The sequence below is a fragment of the Oncorhynchus tshawytscha genome, linkage group LG20 (genome assembly GCF_018296145.1).
Source record: "Oncorhynchus tshawytscha isolate Ot180627B linkage group LG20, Otsh_v2.0, whole genome shotgun sequence".
Lineage (NCBI taxonomy): Eukaryota > Metazoa > Chordata > Actinopteri > Salmoniformes > Salmonidae > Oncorhynchus > Oncorhynchus tshawytscha.
In genome coordinates this window covers 18886015-18903902 of record NC_056448.1, presented here as the reverse complement: position 1 = coordinate 18903902, position 17888 = coordinate 18886015, and the positions used below count along the sequence as shown (strand labels likewise).

The 17888-nt window shown below is 41.7% G+C and overlaps 2 protein-coding genes across 6 annotated transcripts in view; one reads left to right on the top strand and one right to left on the bottom strand.

The window, feature by feature from the left end:
- The window catches only part of fam78ab (family with sequence similarity 78 member Ab), a 21836-nt gene extending 10205 nt beyond the window's left edge, over positions 1-11631 (bottom strand). The window contains exons 1-2 of one of the 5 annotated variants that reach the window (XM_024380494.2): positions 11548-11631; positions 7914-8217 (exon numbers count right to left, since the gene is read on the bottom strand). In XM_024380494.2, coding sequence (XP_024236262.1) covers positions 7914-8176 — 263 coding nt within the window. In that variant the 5' untranslated portion in view covers positions 8177-8217; positions 11548-11631. The other 4 variants (XM_042302306.1, XM_024380492.2, XM_024380493.2 and 1 more) reach the window with 4 other exon arrangements.
- On the top strand, positions 10628-17888 carry LOC112219336 (inactive phospholipid phosphatase 7). Its single transcript, XM_024380489.2, has 3 exons — positions 10628-10886; positions 11125-11843; positions 16026-17888. The coding sequence occupies exons 2-3, from the start codon at positions 11366-11368 to the stop codon at positions 16412-16414; spliced, it is 867 nt and encodes a 288-aa protein (XP_024236257.1). The 5' UTR covers positions 10628-10886; positions 11125-11365; the 3' UTR covers positions 16415-17888.

Genomic DNA, 17888 nt, shown 5'->3' with positions numbered 1-17888 from the left:
TCACAATTCCAGTGGGTCAGAAGTTTACATACACTAAATTGACTGTGCCTTTAAACAGCTTGGAAAATTCCAGAAAATTATGTCATGGCTTTAGAAGCTTCTGATAGGCTAATTTACATAATTTGAGTCAATTGGAGGTGTACCTGTGGATGTATTTCAAGGCCTACCTTCAAACTCAGTGCCTCTTTGATTGACATCATGGGAAAATCTAAATAAATCAGCCAAGACCTTAGAAAAATAATTGTAGACCTCCACAAGTCTGGTTCATCCTTGGGAGCAATTTCGAAACGCCTGAAGGTACCATGTTCATCTGTACAAACAATAGTACGCAAGTTTAAACACCATGGGACCACGCAGCCATCATACCGCTCAGGAAGGAGACGGGTTCTGTCTCCTAGAGATGAACGTAATTTGGTGTGCAAAGTGTGAATCAATCCCAGAACAACAGCAAAAGACCTTGTGAAGATGCTGGAGGAAACAGGTACAAAGTATCTATATCCACAGTAAAATGAGTCCTATATCGACATAACGAAAGGCCGCTCAGCAAGGAAGAAGCCACTGCTCCAAAACTGCCATAAAAAAGCCAGACTACGGTTTGCAAATGCACATGGGGACGAAGATCATACTTTTTTGGAGAAATGTCCTCCGGTCTGATGAAATAAATATAAAACTGTTTGGCCATAATGACCATCATTATGTTTGGAGGAGAAAGGGGAGGCTTGGAAGCTGAAGAACACCATCCCAACCATACCAAATGGGTGGCAGCATCATGTTGTGGGGGTGCTGTCACGGCCATGGTAAGAAGTTGACCAAGGTGCAGCGTTGTGAGCGTCCATTTTCCTTTTTATTTTGGAATGACACCAACGAAACAAAACGAACAACCGTGAAGCTTAAGGGCTATGTGCCACAAACAAAGTTAACCACCCACAAATGGTGGGAAAAAGGACTGCCTAAGTATGGTTCCCAATCAGAGACAACGATAGACAGCTGTCCCTGATTGAGAGCCATACCCAGCCAAAACAAAGAAACACAAAACATAGAAAATAGAACATAGAATGCCCACCCCACATCACACCCTGACCTAACCAAATAGAGAAATAAAACAGCTCTCTAAGGTTAGGGCGTGACAGGTGCTTTGCTGCAGAAGGGTCTGGTGCACTTTAAAAAATAGATGCCATTACGAGGAAGGAAAATTATGTGGATATATTGAAGCAGCATCTCAAGGCATCAGTCAGGAAGTTAAAGCTTAGTCGCAAATGGGTCTTCCAAATGGACAATGACCCCAAGCATACTTTCAAAATGGCTTAAGGACAACAAAGTCAAGGTATTGGAGTGGCCATCACAAAGCCTTGACCTCAATCCTATAGAAAGTGTGTTGGCAGAACTGAAAAAGCGTGTGCAAGCAAGGAGGCCTACAAACCTGACTCAGTAACAACAGCTCTGTCAGGAGAAATGGGCCAAAATTAACCCAACTTATTGTGGGAAGCTTGTGGAAGGCTACCTGAAACGTTTGACCCAAGTTAAACAATTAAAATGTAAACTTCTGACCCACTGGAGATGTGATGAAAGAAATAAAAGCTGAAATAAATAATTCTCTCTCCTATCATTCGGACATTTCACATTCTTAAAATGAAGTGATGATCCTAACTGACCTAAGACAGAGAAATTTTACTTGGAATAAATGTCAGGAATTGTGATAAACTGAGTTTAAATGTATTTGGCTCAGGTGTATGTAAACTTCCGACTTCAACTGTATATCTCAATTGTGCTAGTATAAAGGAGGTTTTATTGCAAATTTTTACCAAACAGTGAAGGGAGAGATTATTTAGACGGGATACTCAGACACATTGGTGGCGAGTTGACTAATTCAGGGTAATCAATCATAGCATCCTTGAGCATTTGTATGCGTGTCTGCGTGTGTGTGTACACATAAATGGGTTTGATTGTGTCTGGGCTTCTTGACATATCCTCAACAAACAATGTGGGTGTGTGAGTATGTCTGCTGGATGTTGTGGGCGAGTGGATGTGATGTGTCTGAGCCTGTGTCTCTGTGCTGATGCGAGTGTGCACAGTCTGGAAAAACTGCTTGGGACAGCCCCCTTGAGTCTTAGCACAGTGTGTGGGGTCTGTGTGTGTGCATGTATACAGCATGCGTGCCCACCAGTGGAGGCTGGTGGAAGGAGCTATAGGAGGACGGGCTCATTGTAATGGTTGGAATAGAATAAATGGAACGGTATCAAACACATCAAACATATGGAAACAACATGTTTGACTCTGTTCCATTAATTTCATTCCAGCAATTATCAAGCCTCCTATGGTGCCCACCTACAGTGCCTTCAGGAAGTATTCATAACCCTTGACTTATTCCACATTTTGTCGTGTTACAGCCTGAATTCAAAGTGGATTAAACATAATTGTTTTCTCAACCATCTACACACAATACCCCATAATGACAAAGTAAAAACATGTTTTTAGAAATGTTTGCAAATGTATTGAAAATGAAATTTCATTTACAAAAGTATTCAGACCCCTGAGTCAATCAATACATGTTAGAATCACCTTTGCCAGCGATTACAGCTGTGAGTCTTTCTGGGTAAGTCTCTAAGAGCTTTGCACACCTGGATTGTACAATATTTGCACATTATTATTACATTTTTATTCAAACTCTGTCAAGTTGGTTGTTCATCATTGCTAGACAGCCATTTTCAAGTCTTGCCATAGATTTTCAAGCTGATTTAAGTCAAAACTGTAAGTAGGCCACTCAGAAACATTCAATGTTGTCTTGGTGAGCAACTCCAGTGTATATTTGGTCTTGTGTTTTAGGTTATTGTCCTGCTGAAAGGTGAATTTGTCTCCCAGTGTCTGTTGGAAAGCAGACTGAACCAGGTTTTCCTTTAGGATTTTGTGCTTATCTCTATTCCATTTATTTTTATCCTCAAAAACTCCTTAGTCCTTGCCAATGACAAGCATACACATAACATGATGCAGCCACCACCATGCTTGAAAATATGAAGAGTGGGACTCAGTGATGTGTTGTGTTGGATTTGACCCAAACTTAACACTTTGACCCAAACTTAACAATTTGACCCAAATTGCCACACTTTTTTTCCATTTTTACTTCAGTGCCTTATTGCAAACAGGATGCATGTTTTAGAATATGTTTTATTCTGTACAGGCTTCCGGGGGCGGCAGGTAGCCTAGTGGTTAGAGCGTTGGATCTAGTAACTGGAAGGTTGCAAGATTGAATCCCCGAGCTGACAAGGTAAAAATCTGTCGTTCTTCCCCTGAACAAGGCAGTTAACCACTGTTCCTAGGCTGTCACTGAAAATAAGAATTTGTTCTTAACTGACTTGCCTAGTTAAATAAAGGTAAAATGAAAGAAATCCTTCTTTTCACTCTGTCATTTACACTACCGGGCAAAGGTTTTAGAACACCTACTCATTCAAGTATTTTTCTTTATTTTTACTATTTTTACATTGTAGAATACTAGTTTAGACATCAAAACTATTAAATAACACATATGGAATCATGTAGTAACCAAAAAAGTGTTAAACAAATCAAAATATATTTTATATTTAAGATTCTTCAGCCACCCTTTGCTTTGATGACAGCTTTGCACACTCTTGACATTATCTCAACCAGCTTCATGAGGTAGTCACCTTGAATGCATTTCAATTATATATTCAATGTCTGTGGGGTATTGTTGTAGTGTAAAAAATTGAATTATTTTTAAATTCATGCTGTACCACAACAAAATGTGGAAAAAGTCAAGGGGTGTGAATACATTCTGAAGGCACTGTATGTGCTTGTATGCTTGTGTGTGTGTGTGTGTGTGTGTGTGTGTGTGTGTGTGTGTGTGTGTGTGTGTGTGTGTGTGTGTGTGTGTGTGTGTGTGTGTGTGTGTGTGTGTGTGTGTGTGTGTGTGTGTGTGTGTGTGTGTGTGTGTGTTGCATTACATCACTGTGTCTATACACCTAACACTCCTATACCACTAAAAGTGAATAATAGACTACTGCTGATCTATTCCGCAGCTGTAAGACTGGGTGTCTGGCAAATTCAGAAACCAGGGCACGCACCTGAGCTGACAGAGAAATCATCCAGGGTATTATCCTGAGTCACTCTGTCCAATTAGACCAGAGCATCCTGGAAGTTTACCGCAGTAATTGACAGAACTCAGAACAGGAGTCTCAATAGAGGGAGAGCTTACGTCCTGCATCTGAACTAACTCCTCAAACATGGATGACACAGCTCTGGGTTATTAAGAAGCTACTAAGTACATTTTGTCTTTCTCTGAGATTGCAGTCAAAAGGGCAACACTGAATGATAATGGCAATGAGCTTAAATGTATGAAGGCATTTGTCAAGACTAACGACAAGTTTTACAGGGAAATCATGGTTCTCTCTTTCAGAGAATAGGCTCTATACTACACAGAAAAGCATAAGGGGGAAATGCTACTATATTTACAAATCTGACTACCGGGGCATTTTTTATACCTCAAATCAGCAGAAATGTGTCGCTTTGAGGTCATAGCTGCTCTGAGAAAGAGAGAGGTTGTTAATGCCTGTTTCATCTCTCTCGCTCTCTTTTTCTCTTACTCTAGTCTCTCTTCAAATTAGGTTTTGTTTGCAGAGCAGAGGGACATGTCTCTCTAATCTCACACAGCATTAATATTGTTTTTCTGATTCAGTGTCTCTTTAGGCCCAGAGCGAGAGATTAACAGACACACACACAGAGACAAACACGCACAGACAAACACACGTAGCCAGACTAGTGAAAGGGGAGAAGGCAATGTAGGGGAGGAGATCGCAGTATTGGGATGGTGTGTGTAATCTGTGACATGCAGACCCAAACATCACATGCTGTAACGGGTGAAGATAAACCCTCAGCAGTCTGGGTATACGTCAACTTGTGGTCGCCTCCACAGGATGTGGGACAAACTGAATTTGTGTGACATTGTGTAAGTCACAGACATCTGTAAACAGTCACCGAGCTGAACGAAAGGGGTATTTTAATTAATTGTCTGGCCTTTAATTAATTTCCTAATATTTTGAGAATAATATGATTTCTCATACCACACAGTTTTTGTTGACTCCAGTAGCCTACCTCACAATGAAACCCAGCTTGAGTTGATACATTTTACAAATAGTGTTTGTGAAAGCCTTCTCACTGGGAAAAAACTGGTTGAGTCAAAGGTGTTTCAATGTAATTTCAACCCCAAAAATGCATGTAATAACTTGGAATCAATGTGGTTAACTGATCGCATTTTCAAAAAGTAATAAACATAAGAATTTTGTATTCTTTTTAACCAACTTTGAATCTAAATCCAATGATATGGTGACCTTTTTTGTTGATTTCACTTTGAATTCACATTAGTTGACAACTCAACCAAACGTAAATCAAAATTATACTGAACAAAAATATAAACCCAACATGCAACAATTTCAAAGGTTTTACTGAGTTACTGTTCATATAAGGAAATCGATCAATTGAAATCAATTCATTAGGCCCTAATCTATGGATTTTACATGACTGGGAATACAGATATGCATCTGTTGGTCACAGATACCTTTTCTTTTTAAGTAAGGGCGTGGATCAGAAAACCAGTCAGTATCCGGTGTGACCACCATTTGCCTAATGCAGTGCCTCACATCTCCTTTGCATATAATTGATCAGGCTGGTGATTGTGGCTTGTGGAATGTTGTCCCACTCCTCTTCGATGGCTGTGTGAAGTAGATGGATATTGGCGGGAACTGGAACACACTGTCGTACACGTCGCTCCAGAGCATCCCAAACTTTTATTGTCCCCAGCACAAGGTACACCTCTGTTATGATCATGCTGTTTAATCAGCTTCTTGATATGCCACACCTGTCAGGTGGATGGATTATCTTGGCAAAGGAGAAATGTTCACTAACAGGAATGTAAAGACATTTGTGCACAAAACTTCTGAGAAATAAGCTTTTTGTGCATATGGACAATTTCTGGGATTTTATATTTCAGCTCATGAAACATGGGACCAACACTTTACATGTTGCATTTATATTTTTGTTCAGTATAATAATTGATTTGATTCTGCAATAGAGGATGGATTTGCAGTTTGAATAAAAATGTACATCTTCGTTCTAATTATCACTAACTCTTCATGACGCATGGTTCAGTGATCCAGCTACGAGGAAGCCTAAAGTTGACTGTTGATGTTCTAGAATTAACACCTCCAATCTATCTGAAAATACAGTGCATTCGGAAAGTATTCAGACCCCTTTATTTTTTCCACATGTTGTTACATTACAGCCTTAATCTAAAATGGATTAAATAGTTTTTTTTTCCCTCATCAATCTACACACAATACCTCATAATGACAAAGCAAATGAAATAAATATCACATTTACATAAGTATTCAGACCATTTACTCAGTACTTTGTTGAAGCACCTTTGACAGTGTTTACAGCCTCAAGTATTCTTAGGTATTACGCTAAAAGCTTGGCACACCTGGATTTGGGGAGTTTCTCCCATTCTTCCCTGCAGATCCTCTCAAGCTCCGTCAGGTTGGATGGGGAGTGTCGCTGCACAGCTATTTTCAGGTCTCTCCAGAGATGTTCAATGGGGTTCAAGTCCGGGCTCTGGCTGGGCCACTCAAGGACATTCAGAGACTTGTCCCGAAGCCACTCCTGCGTTGTCTTGGCTTTGTGCTTAGGGTCGTTGTCCCGTTGGAAGGTGAACCTTGGGCCCAGTCTGAGGTCCTATGTGCTCTGGAGAAGTTTTCCATCAAGGATTTCTCTGTACTCTGCTCTGTTCATCTTTCCCTCAATCCTGACTAGTCTCCCAGTCCCTGGCACTGAAAAACATCCCCACAGCATGATGCTGCCACCACCATGCTTCACCCGGGATAGTGCCAGGTTTCCTCCAGATGTGACACTTGGTATTCAGGCCAAAGAGGTCAATCTTGGTTTCATCAGACCAGAGAATCTTGTTTCTCATGGTCTGAGAGTATTTAAGTGCCTTTTGGCAAACTCAAAGCGGGCTGTCATGTGCCTTTTACTGAGGAATGGCTTCCATCTGGCCACTCTACCATAAAGGCCTGATTGGTGGAGTACTGCAGAGATGGTTGTCCTTCTGGAAGGTTCTCCCATTGCCACAGAGGAACTCTGTAGCTCTGTCAGAGTGACCATCAGGTTATTGGTCACCTCCCTGACCAAGGCCCTTCTCCTCCGATTGCCAGCTCTAGGAAGAGTCTTGGTGGTTCCAAACTTCTTCCATTTAAGAAGGATTCCATTTAAGAAGGATGGAGGCCACTGTGTTCTTGGGGACCTTCAATGCTGCAGACAGTTTTTTGTTACCATTGCACAGATCTGTGCCTTGACACAATCCTGTCTAGGAGCTCTATGGACAATTACTTCGACCTCATGGCTTGGTTTTTGCTGTGACATGCACTGTCAACTGTGGGACCTTATATAGACAGGTGTTTGCCTTTCCAAATAATTTCCAATAAATTTAATTTACCACAGGTGGACTCTAATCAAGTTGTATAAACATCTCAAGGATGATCAATGTAAACAGGATGCACCTGAGCTCAATTTCGAGTATCATAACAAATGGTCTGAATACTTATGTAAATAAGGTATTTCTGTCTTTATTTTATATTGTGTGAAGATAGATGAGGGAACATTTTATTCAATCCATTTTAGAATAAGGCTGTAATATAAAAAAAAATGTGGAAAAGGTAAAGGGGTCTGAATACTTTCCAAATGCCCCAGCGCAATTGAGAGGTGAACATGAATAATAAAGTAGATTGCGGGTGGCAGGTATTGTCTGCCATTTTAATTCTGAGTTATTTTTTATTAGGCCTTTGTCTAATCAAATGTGATAATAATTTAATTGTAATGTGGGTTGGGTTTAGGTTTAGGTTGATACTCACATCCCTTTGGTTCCATATTTGTTGTAGAACTCCATGTGGTTGCATGCTTGAATCCAGCCAACGGTCCACGTCTCTTTTCCGGCCACGGGCGGCACTAGTACCCGAGCAGAGGCTCGGAAGTGCGGTGTCCGATAGCGCAGAACCACGCTGGATGACTCGTCGATGCTGGTTGGCGTGGAGTCAATGGAGGAGTTCACCTCGAGAACGATGATACTTTCACGGAAACTCTTGGGCTTACACCTGATACTCTGGATACAGCCCATTGCATTAAATAGCAATACAATCCACAACAACGTCCCGAGGTCTGGAGGAGAAAGACGCATGGAAACAGCAAGAAATTCACAATTGCATCCACATTTTCAATAGTCAAAAAAGACAAAAAAAACGAAAAAGGGTGGCACTGTCAAATGGCCAGTGTTCTCCGTTGAGAATGACTAGGCTATCTCTTTGCTGACATGTTCATAAAAGCCATGCACTTTGCAACCAGTTCTGTATTCCAACACTATGATGGAAAATGTAATAATTTACTCAATAATGGAAGAGTTGTGATTAAATTCATATCAGCATGCTTTCTGCTTTTCATTGGCCATCAGATCACATCACCAAAACAGAGGCGATGCAACTTTCTTTTCCGTGTCTTGAAGCTTCCTCCATCAATAGAAGTGCCTCCAGATGTGTGCTGTGTGCTCTCTCTCACCTCCACAAGCAGCGCGAAATCGACCGGGATTACTGGCAATTTGCGACCGTTGGATATGTGCAACAGCCACTGCTCACATGTGCCTTGTGGTCTAATTAAGCAGACTTAATTGATAATTGTGACCTAAGCATAATTTACAAAAACTGCTAACATAGCATTTCGACGTCATATTGGCCGAGCTCAGCGCCACTCATTTTTTAGCCTATTCATGTCAATTTTCATTCTGAACATGCGTAAAATCAACTTTTGCCTCAATTAAGCATTTTGACACTGGTGAAAGGTTTCCATTCCAAAAAAAAGTAGTTTTGGTGTGGATAGGAGGTCAGCAATGGCTTGTGTTGAACAACGTCTTAATTATGTAACAATATACTGTTGACGTTTAATACCATAGTAGGCTATAATAGGCCCCCTTTGCCACAATGCCACATAAAAATGGACTACATGAGGAGCACGTGCACATTAATTTAATCATATGTATCAAAAGTATTCCTTTATACATATTATATAACCCCTCTAGAATATGTTGCTTAAGGTTCACACTACAATAGATACACAGCCCGCGTGCAATCCCACAATAACTCTTTGCACGGGGACTATATGAGGGATAAGAATAAATCTATCATAAATATTGCTGTCCTTACAACGCCGCAAATTGTAGACATGGTATGCAAAAGGAAATTGGTAAAGTGGCGTTTAGCCTACAATAAAACAATTGGAAAATATTACTTTGCTGAATGAACTAACACTCGCACTGGACTTTCCCCTCCACCTTACTAACTCTGATTTTGCTGATAGCTACTTTACTGAAGAGAAATGTACTTACTATGACTGTGATTTGTGGTTGTCCCACCTAGCCATCTTAAGATGAATGCACTAACTGTAAGTCGCTCTGGATAAGAGCATCTGCTAAATAACTCAAATGTAAATATAAATGTAGTCTCGTTGCAAAAAGCCTGTTGTAGCATAAACCAAATCTATTTTTTTTATTTTTTTAGAAATAGAGGTTTACCACACATTTGTCCAATGCAAGCCCGTCTTTGTGAATTGTCCCCTCAAGACAGTTTTTAGGACTGCCCTAGATGCGTGCGCGCATAGTTCGAGTGGTAATTCCGTTATCTTCCCAGTTGGTTCCCTTCTCTTTTATTGTTGCATTCAATTTCAAGGTCCGGTAGTGTTATCATTTCAACTTACATTTATTTAATCGTGGGTTACAATGAACACCGGAAATATTCAAAGGCAACCAGGTTAACTTTCCCCTCTCCGTTTGGATCCATATCTTCTTGTAGATCAACTAATAAAAAACTATTTTAAATCATGGAATGTCCGATAACACAACCAGGCTCCCTCCTCGATCCCTGTCCTTTGAGTATAATTTAGTCCCAATTCCAAGACAGACTGTCATTTCTGTGTGCTGGTCCCACCGCGGCCACAGCAGGTTCGCCCTCCCGCATTGGTCTATTCTAGCGGTTTGAGCTTCAGCTCCTTTATTTAAGTACCTTTGAGACGACACTTCCCCTCGCCACTGCAAGCATTCTGGGAAATGTAGTGATGGCTTCTCGCTACGCTTATTAAATATAACATAATTATAGGCTATAATAGGCCAATTATATATGTCAATGTTAAGCGAATAGCTGTTTTGGATGATGTTATAGGCTATAGCTCACATCAGTTTGGCTGCATGTCTAATTATAAAAAATACAGTGGTGAATATTTATTAAAAATAAAATAATATACATTTAGGCCTACTTTGAATTAAATTGCTTCCCATGCTTTTCGCCTGATAATAGTCCCACTTATGTATGCTCCTCAGTCCTCATGAGAAGAAACCTTTTAAGAAATTGATCAAGTCAATTTTCATAATTTAATGTTTGTTATTGCTTCTTGATTTGCGGTTTATTTTCTTCTATTTTTGGTCATTGCCAAATTGACGAAGACGTGCCATGGGTTCGTGCTGAGAGTGTGTGTCTCTGTTGCTGTCAATTTAAGAACCTTGGAGAACTCCCATCCCGAAGAGCGTGTCCGTGAATGAGCACGGTTGCGTATGCTACGTCATGTCCACGACTGACTCGGCCCTAAGAGCTCTCATTGTTTTCTAAATATTGCATTTATTTTACCTGGCTCACCGAGATGACTATGGATTTGTTGATTGCCTTTAATTAACTCGACACTGTCTAGCTAGAATTCTTTCCGCATTCTCTAAATTCCAATCCAAGAGCCAGTGTTGTGCAGCGCGCGAAAGGGATCTGAACGATAGCCCATTCCTATACTTCGGCCTGGTAAGATGATACCATTTGTCTTTCTCCTTGAGCATAACAGACGTACAATATAGCCCATCTATTTATGCATAAAACCAGTGTCTTCAGTTTCTGTTCGTGATAGGCCTACTGCACCACTGCACCTGCCGTTCAGGATTAAGACAAAACCTCTATGCCATTCCATGTTAGTTGCTCATTATTGTATATTTTAGTTCATGACATGTTAAAAGCTGATGATGACATTCTGTTTTCGCTGTAGATTGTGTCTCGTTCGATTGGCCCAGGCAGATGTCAGTCAAGACTCTTCATGCCTGCATGGATCCCGTTGCAGGCTAAACACAGCAGCATGGGCTGCGCGCATTCCAACCGGCTAAATATATCTGATAGGGCCACAGGAGGGGAAGGACAGGGCGACAGGGCTTAGCTTTGGACATTTAGACTTCGTGCGTAAAACGAGAAATTGTCCTTCTGAAACGTAGTAAAGTGAGACCAATCCAAAAATGCCCGCAATTCCGAGTTCTAGGTCCAGGACGCGGGATCGGAACAACGTCCTGAGCAGACCCGAGTTCATGTCCCTGAATCAGCCTCTCCGGTGCGTTAACTCTGAGACCCGTGGCACCGCAAGACGACCGGCCCAACCCAAACACCAAGCAAGCCAACCGTGCGACCCGCAGGAACCTACCGACAGTGCCAACAAGGATCGGAAAGAGCCCGCGAAACTGCCCGATGAGGACTGTATCCAGCTGAACCCTTCCTTCAAAGGGATAGCGATGAGCTCCCTCCTCGCCATTGACATTTGTCTGTCCAAGCGCCTGGGGGTCTGCGCCTACACGTCGTCGTCTTGGGGCAGCGTTCGTTCCATGATCACCCTGCTCGCGCTTACAGGGCACGGAATCACGTGGATCTTTGGCACTATCGTGTGTCTGACAAGGAGTAATACGCTGGCCGGACAAGAGGTCTTGGTCAATCTATTACTTGGTAAATGCACTCCTCACTCTTTACCCAAAACACATTGTGTAATAATTATGTTATTGAATTGTAAGCTACATGTGTGACTCAGCTCTTCTTTAATGGCTTGGTTATTATAGTGTGTCTATCAGTGCATTTGTAATAGGTGTAGCCCAGGGGTCCCCAACCTAAGGGGCTCGCTCACCCTCATTTACTTAGAAAGTAATCTTATACAATGTGTGACTCTGTCACTATCAATTTAATTGATTACTTTCTGTAAAAAACAATATGTATAATTCAATTGGGTTTTCATATAAATGATCATAATAAACTATATTTGGTAGCAGAATACCATTTGGGAAATTATAATAATGATAATTATTAATATTATTATAATTATATAGCCTACCTAAATTATGTAATGCATCTTGTTAAACTATGTAGAATTGCAGGAATTGAGCTTCAAAACAACCACATTTTCCTAAGGGGGAGTGACATTCTTCAAACGTGAAAAAGGGGGGCCTGGGCAAAAAAAGTTAGGAACCTCTGGTATAGCCTACTGATATGATCACATTTCCCTCTACTTCCTTATCCTTGGACCCAGGCCCTGTATTAGGCCTATATAATCCATGTCAATATAGGATATATTTAAAGCATCGTTGTTAACAGCATCTCACCAAAGGATGTCCTTGTCCACCAGAATATGATTTTAGAGCATTCTAGAGTATCATTTTAGATTATCAGAAGCAGGTCATTATGAAATCCTAGCCCTCCATGGTCTCTACTCTCTCCATCACCCAGCACAGAACCAGGCCTGGGGAACAGGTGCAAGGCTTAAGGCTCCACACATCATGATTTGACTTTGGACTGAAGAACTATAAGTAGACATTTTAACAAGCCAGGGGCCTACATCGAAAGACTCAGTGAAGTCAGTATCATTAGTGTCAAGCATCGGCCTATATGAAGATACAGGCCTACACACTGCTTTGCACTTCTTATCCCCACTATGGCAGCTACTACAGACGCTACAGTAGAATAATTTTCCAAAGTACCTTATGAAAGTAATAAATACTTTATGATACTTACCTCCTTGATATAGGATCAATAGGTTATTTCCCTACAGTTGCTTTAGTCAAACGAATGTGACATAGCCAACATAAAGTACGACCCTGATTTCTCTAACTAGAGGTAATGGAATCCTCCTAGATGGTGAACTCATTTTAGGTGGTTATTTTTACACACTTCTGTGAAGGAGAGCAGCAGACTATCCCCCAGATTGATTTGAGTGAATTATGCATTTCTCAGAACAAATTGGGGCCACTGTGACAAATTGTGTGTGTGTGCATGTGTGTGTTTGTGTGTGTACATCTGTGTGTGCGTGTGATACTTCAAAAGTGCTATAGGCCCACACACATCCAACAGATTGCCACAGGTGTGTGTATTATTCTCATTCAGCTATGTGTACTACTACACACCCCTTTGCTATCTTAGGCCCACCATGTTGACTGGTTCATACCTGTGAATTCACCATATCCCCCCTGAGGGATTTTATTTTTACTCCTGTGCCGGATGTCTGGTTTAGGTGGAATTACTCAGAAAAACACTGCAAATCTGTGGACTGAAGCTGTATTGTGTTTAGTCTATAATCTGTTTAATTTGGGACCGTTTGGGATACTGTGTTTGGGGCATTGTTCAGGTCATTGTTCAGGTCATTAATAGTGAACCAGGGTGGGATAGGGAACCACTGTGCTTAAACAAACATCCTGATTAAGGCGAGCTGTGAATGCAGTATAATTCTCAATAACACTTCTCTTTGACTTCATTTTGCAAGGAATAGACAGGCGTAGTCAAATAGACAGATACACTATGTGGACACCTGCTCATTGAACATCTCATTCCAAAATCATGGGCATTAATATGGAGTTGGACCCCACATTGCTGCCATAACAGACTCCACTCTTCTGAGAAGGCTTGAAACTAGATGTTGGAACATTGCTGCAGGGACTTGCTTCCATTCAGCCACAAGAGCGTTAGTGAGGTAGGGCACTGATATTGGCCGATTAGGCCTGGCTCGCAGTCTGCGTTCCAATTCATCCCAAAAGTCTGATTGGGTTGAGGTCAGGGCTCTGTGCAGATTAGTCAAGTTCTTCCACACAAATCTTGTCAAACCATTTCTGTATGGACCTCGCTTTGTATAAGGGGGCATTGTCATACTGAAACAGGAAAGAGCCTTCCCAAAACTGTTGCCACAAGTTGGAAGCACACAATCATCTAGAATGTCACTGTATGCTGTAGTGCTAAGATTTCCCTACACTGGAACTAAGGGGCCTAGCCTGAACCATGAAAAACAGCCCCGGACCATTATTCCTCCTCTGCCCAAACTCTACAGTTGGCACTATGCATTGGGGCAGGTAGCGTTCTCCTGGCATCTGCCAAACCCAAACTGTAGATGGTGAAGCATGATTCATCACTCCAGAGAACTCGTTTCCACTGCTCCAGAGTCCAATGGCGGCAAGCTTTACACCACTCCAGCCGACGCTTGGCATTGCACATGGTGCTCTTAGGCTTGTGTGCAGCTGCTTGGCCATGGAAACCCATTTCATGAAGCTGCCAACGAACAGTTATTGTGCTGACGTTGCTTCCAGAGGCAGTTTGGAACTCGGGAGTAAGTGTTGAAACCAAGGACAGATGATTTTTACACATTATGCGCTTCAGCACTCGGCGGTTCTGTTCTGTGAGCTTGTGTGTGTGGCCTACCACTTCACGGCTGAGCCGTTGTTGATCCTAGGCATTTCCACTTCACAATAACAGCACTTATAGTTGACCAGGGCAGCTCTAGCAGGGCAGAAATTTTATGAATGACTTGTTGGAAAGGTGGCATCGTTGAAAGTCACTGAGCTCTTCAGTACGTGCCATTCTACTGCCAATATTTGTCTATGAAGATTACATGGCTGTGTGCTCGATTTTAGAAAAGATACACATCTTTTTGCTTTGAAGGGCATCATACAGTACATAACATTCTAGACTGGTGAAATCCATGGGTCTCCTCCCTTACCTTCAGTAGTGCTGAGGTGGGCTGTATCAAAGAGCAGAGCTGGGTCCTATAGGTGGTACCAATTGCTTTTTTCCAAGCGACTCAGCGCTGTGTCCCCACTGTCCCAGAATGACCCCAATGTACCACCTACTCACTTCCATGCTGTCCATTTTCTTCTCTTTGCCTTCTTTAATTTTCCCCACATTCCTTTTCCTTTTTCATCCTTAACCCAGTTCTTTCGTCCTATTCAATGTTATGTAATGTTAATGTCGGTGACCACAGTAAATTCTTTAATTGCTAACAGTTTACTTTAGTCCAGAACTAGGGGGTTATGTGTGTGTGGGTGTACAGGAAGAAGACAGCGTAATCAATGTTGTAATCCTGAGTCCTGACAGATTCCACAGGGTGGGGTGGTAGCTGGGTAATCAAAAATGAAAGGTGGTGATTGTGGGGATATTTTGGGCTGCACGAAGAGGGTTGGATGCTTCTCAAAAAGAGGTCTGCAGAAGACATGACATGAAAATATCAACTTTAGGCCTGCATCAAGTCAGACATATTTAAATCATTCATAGGTATCTATATCACACCCAAGCATGGTTAAGTAAGTCTATTATACATCTATTACCAGTTTATTACAGTCTTATTACAAGGGTTTGAGGAGGAAAATGTTTTTATCTCAGTATTTCACTTGCAAATACTCTCAGCGACAGTTGCCTCAGATCAAATGACTACACAGAGAGTGCACATAAATTAAGCCAAAGCTGAACTAACTATAAGCTAAGAACTCTCCCAGTCCTGTGCTAGCTTCCAGACCTATTTATAGAGTACCTAGGCTGCTAGCCTGATAATGTTGCCATTGGGATGCTGTAGCATAGAGGCTCATACATTCTGATCACATACAGGGAAGAGAGGGGGGGTGAGGCGATGCGCTACTGTTCCACAAACTCTCGGCTCTTCGTTAAATCCACTGCGGCATTGCTGAGGTACTGCCTGGCCTGCCTCTTTGCTTAACCACTGATGCTTAGCCTTGTAACAGATATTACATCATTGAGAATGTAATTAATCTCCATGGGTTTTTGACTACTGATATTGTGTGTTGTGGTTTACTGCCCTATGGTTAATTGATCTAATTGGGCTTTTTCATGCAACATTGTTTTTTTTTATTCCTCCCTCCTCAGCCCTCCTACTTGACATCATGACTGTGGCCGGTGTCCAGAAGCTAATCAAACGCAAAGGACCCTGGGAGATGACTCCGGGCTTCCTGGACTACTGTGCCATGGACGTCTACTCCTTCCCGGCGGCCCACGCCAGTCGCGCTGCCATGGTGTCCAAGTTCCTGCTTTCCCACCTGGTCCTGGCCGTTCCACTCCGTATCCTGCTGGTGCTCTGGGCCTTCCTGGTGGGCATGTCCCGGGTGTTGCTGGGTAGGCACCACCTAACCGACATGGCGTGTGGCTTCGCCCTTGGCCTGCTGCACTTCAGCCTGGTGGAGACGGTGTGGCTGTCGTCCAGCGCCTGTCAGACCCTCATCTCTATAGGGACCCTCAGCTGGAGCCCTTTCTATTGAGGGCTATCTATCAAGGCCCTCAACTCCTGTTTGAATCTGTAAAGCCTGGCTTTATGAAGCCATATAAGTAAGGCCAGGAGTTTTTCCTGACGAGAGTTTTTCCTGATCAGGGCCTACTGTCTAAGGCTGCGTTAGACCTACATATAAGCTTTATCTGTGGTGACAATAACTTCTATACACACAATTAGGTCCTATCTGGGTGACCTCATTTACAGTATTTGCAGTAAATGTTATTTGAGGGAGGTAAATGTGCTCATTGGAGTCATTTTGATCATTGATGACTCAAAGAAAGAAAATGTGGTAGTGTTGATATTTATTCATATTTACAAAGACTTCTGTAATGTCTCTACCACCTTTTCTCTTCCACTGAACTAATCATAATGCTTGAGAGCCCACACTGGCGTATATCTAATGTTATTGGTTCTCACTGCTGTCAGTTTCTTTCTTTTCTTTCTGCCTAATTCCACCACTCCTCACCTTCCTCTTTCTCTTCTGCATCCTTTTCCTCTTTTCCCCCATTCCTCTTTCCTCCTGTCTGTCAACCTTTACCCCTTTTTGTCTTTTGAAATGTTTTTAATTGTACTTGATCAAAATATTGCCCAGTACTTTGAAGGGATGAAATGGTTTTCTAAAGGTTTTGAAATGTGTCCACACATGATTGAGTCATTTGCATATTAAGAAAAGAGATGTTAGGAAGCTCTTTGATTTCCTTTCAATTATGTTGTTTGTATGTTTCTGCTGGAAACTACCAATTGTTGAGATGGACTGGACTCCAAATGAATATATTTCTGCTGTCGTTGAAATGGGCTATTATGTAAAATAAATAGCATCATTGTTGTCTAGATCAGGGATTTTTCTACTGGGTTAAATATTTATCTTATCCAAATAAGTTTCAAAAGTAGGTTTTGATTCGTTTGAGGCTAGCAGTTTCATGATAGATGTGTATGTGTATTCCATATTGTTTGCCTTCCCTGCAGCAATAAGCATTAACAAAACAGACACTGTCGGTTTGGTAATGATGCTTATTTCATGCCTCACTTACTGAACAACATCTGTGAGAAGTCTCCATCAGGTCTGGGCTTACCATTGACACTGTGTTTGTGTGTGTATGGGTGTGTGTGTGTGTGTGACGTGGGTATGTGCGGATGATTGTGTGTGTGTCTCTGTGTGTCTGTGTGTGTCTGTGCATGTGTGTGTGTGTGTGCATGTGTGTGTGCATTGCATGCATGCATGCATGCAAGATCTCTTATGTTTGTGCCTTTGTGAGCCAAATGTAATGTATTTTGGAGGGTTAAAGTCAATGAGTAAACCTATGCAGTCTGGGTAAAGTCATGAATGTTCACTGAAGTGTACAAAATATGTATTATACCTGATATCTTTATAAACTCAGCCAAAAAGAAACGTCCTCTCACTGTCAACTGCGTTTATTTTCAGCAAACTTAACATGTGTAAATATTTGCATGAACATAACAAG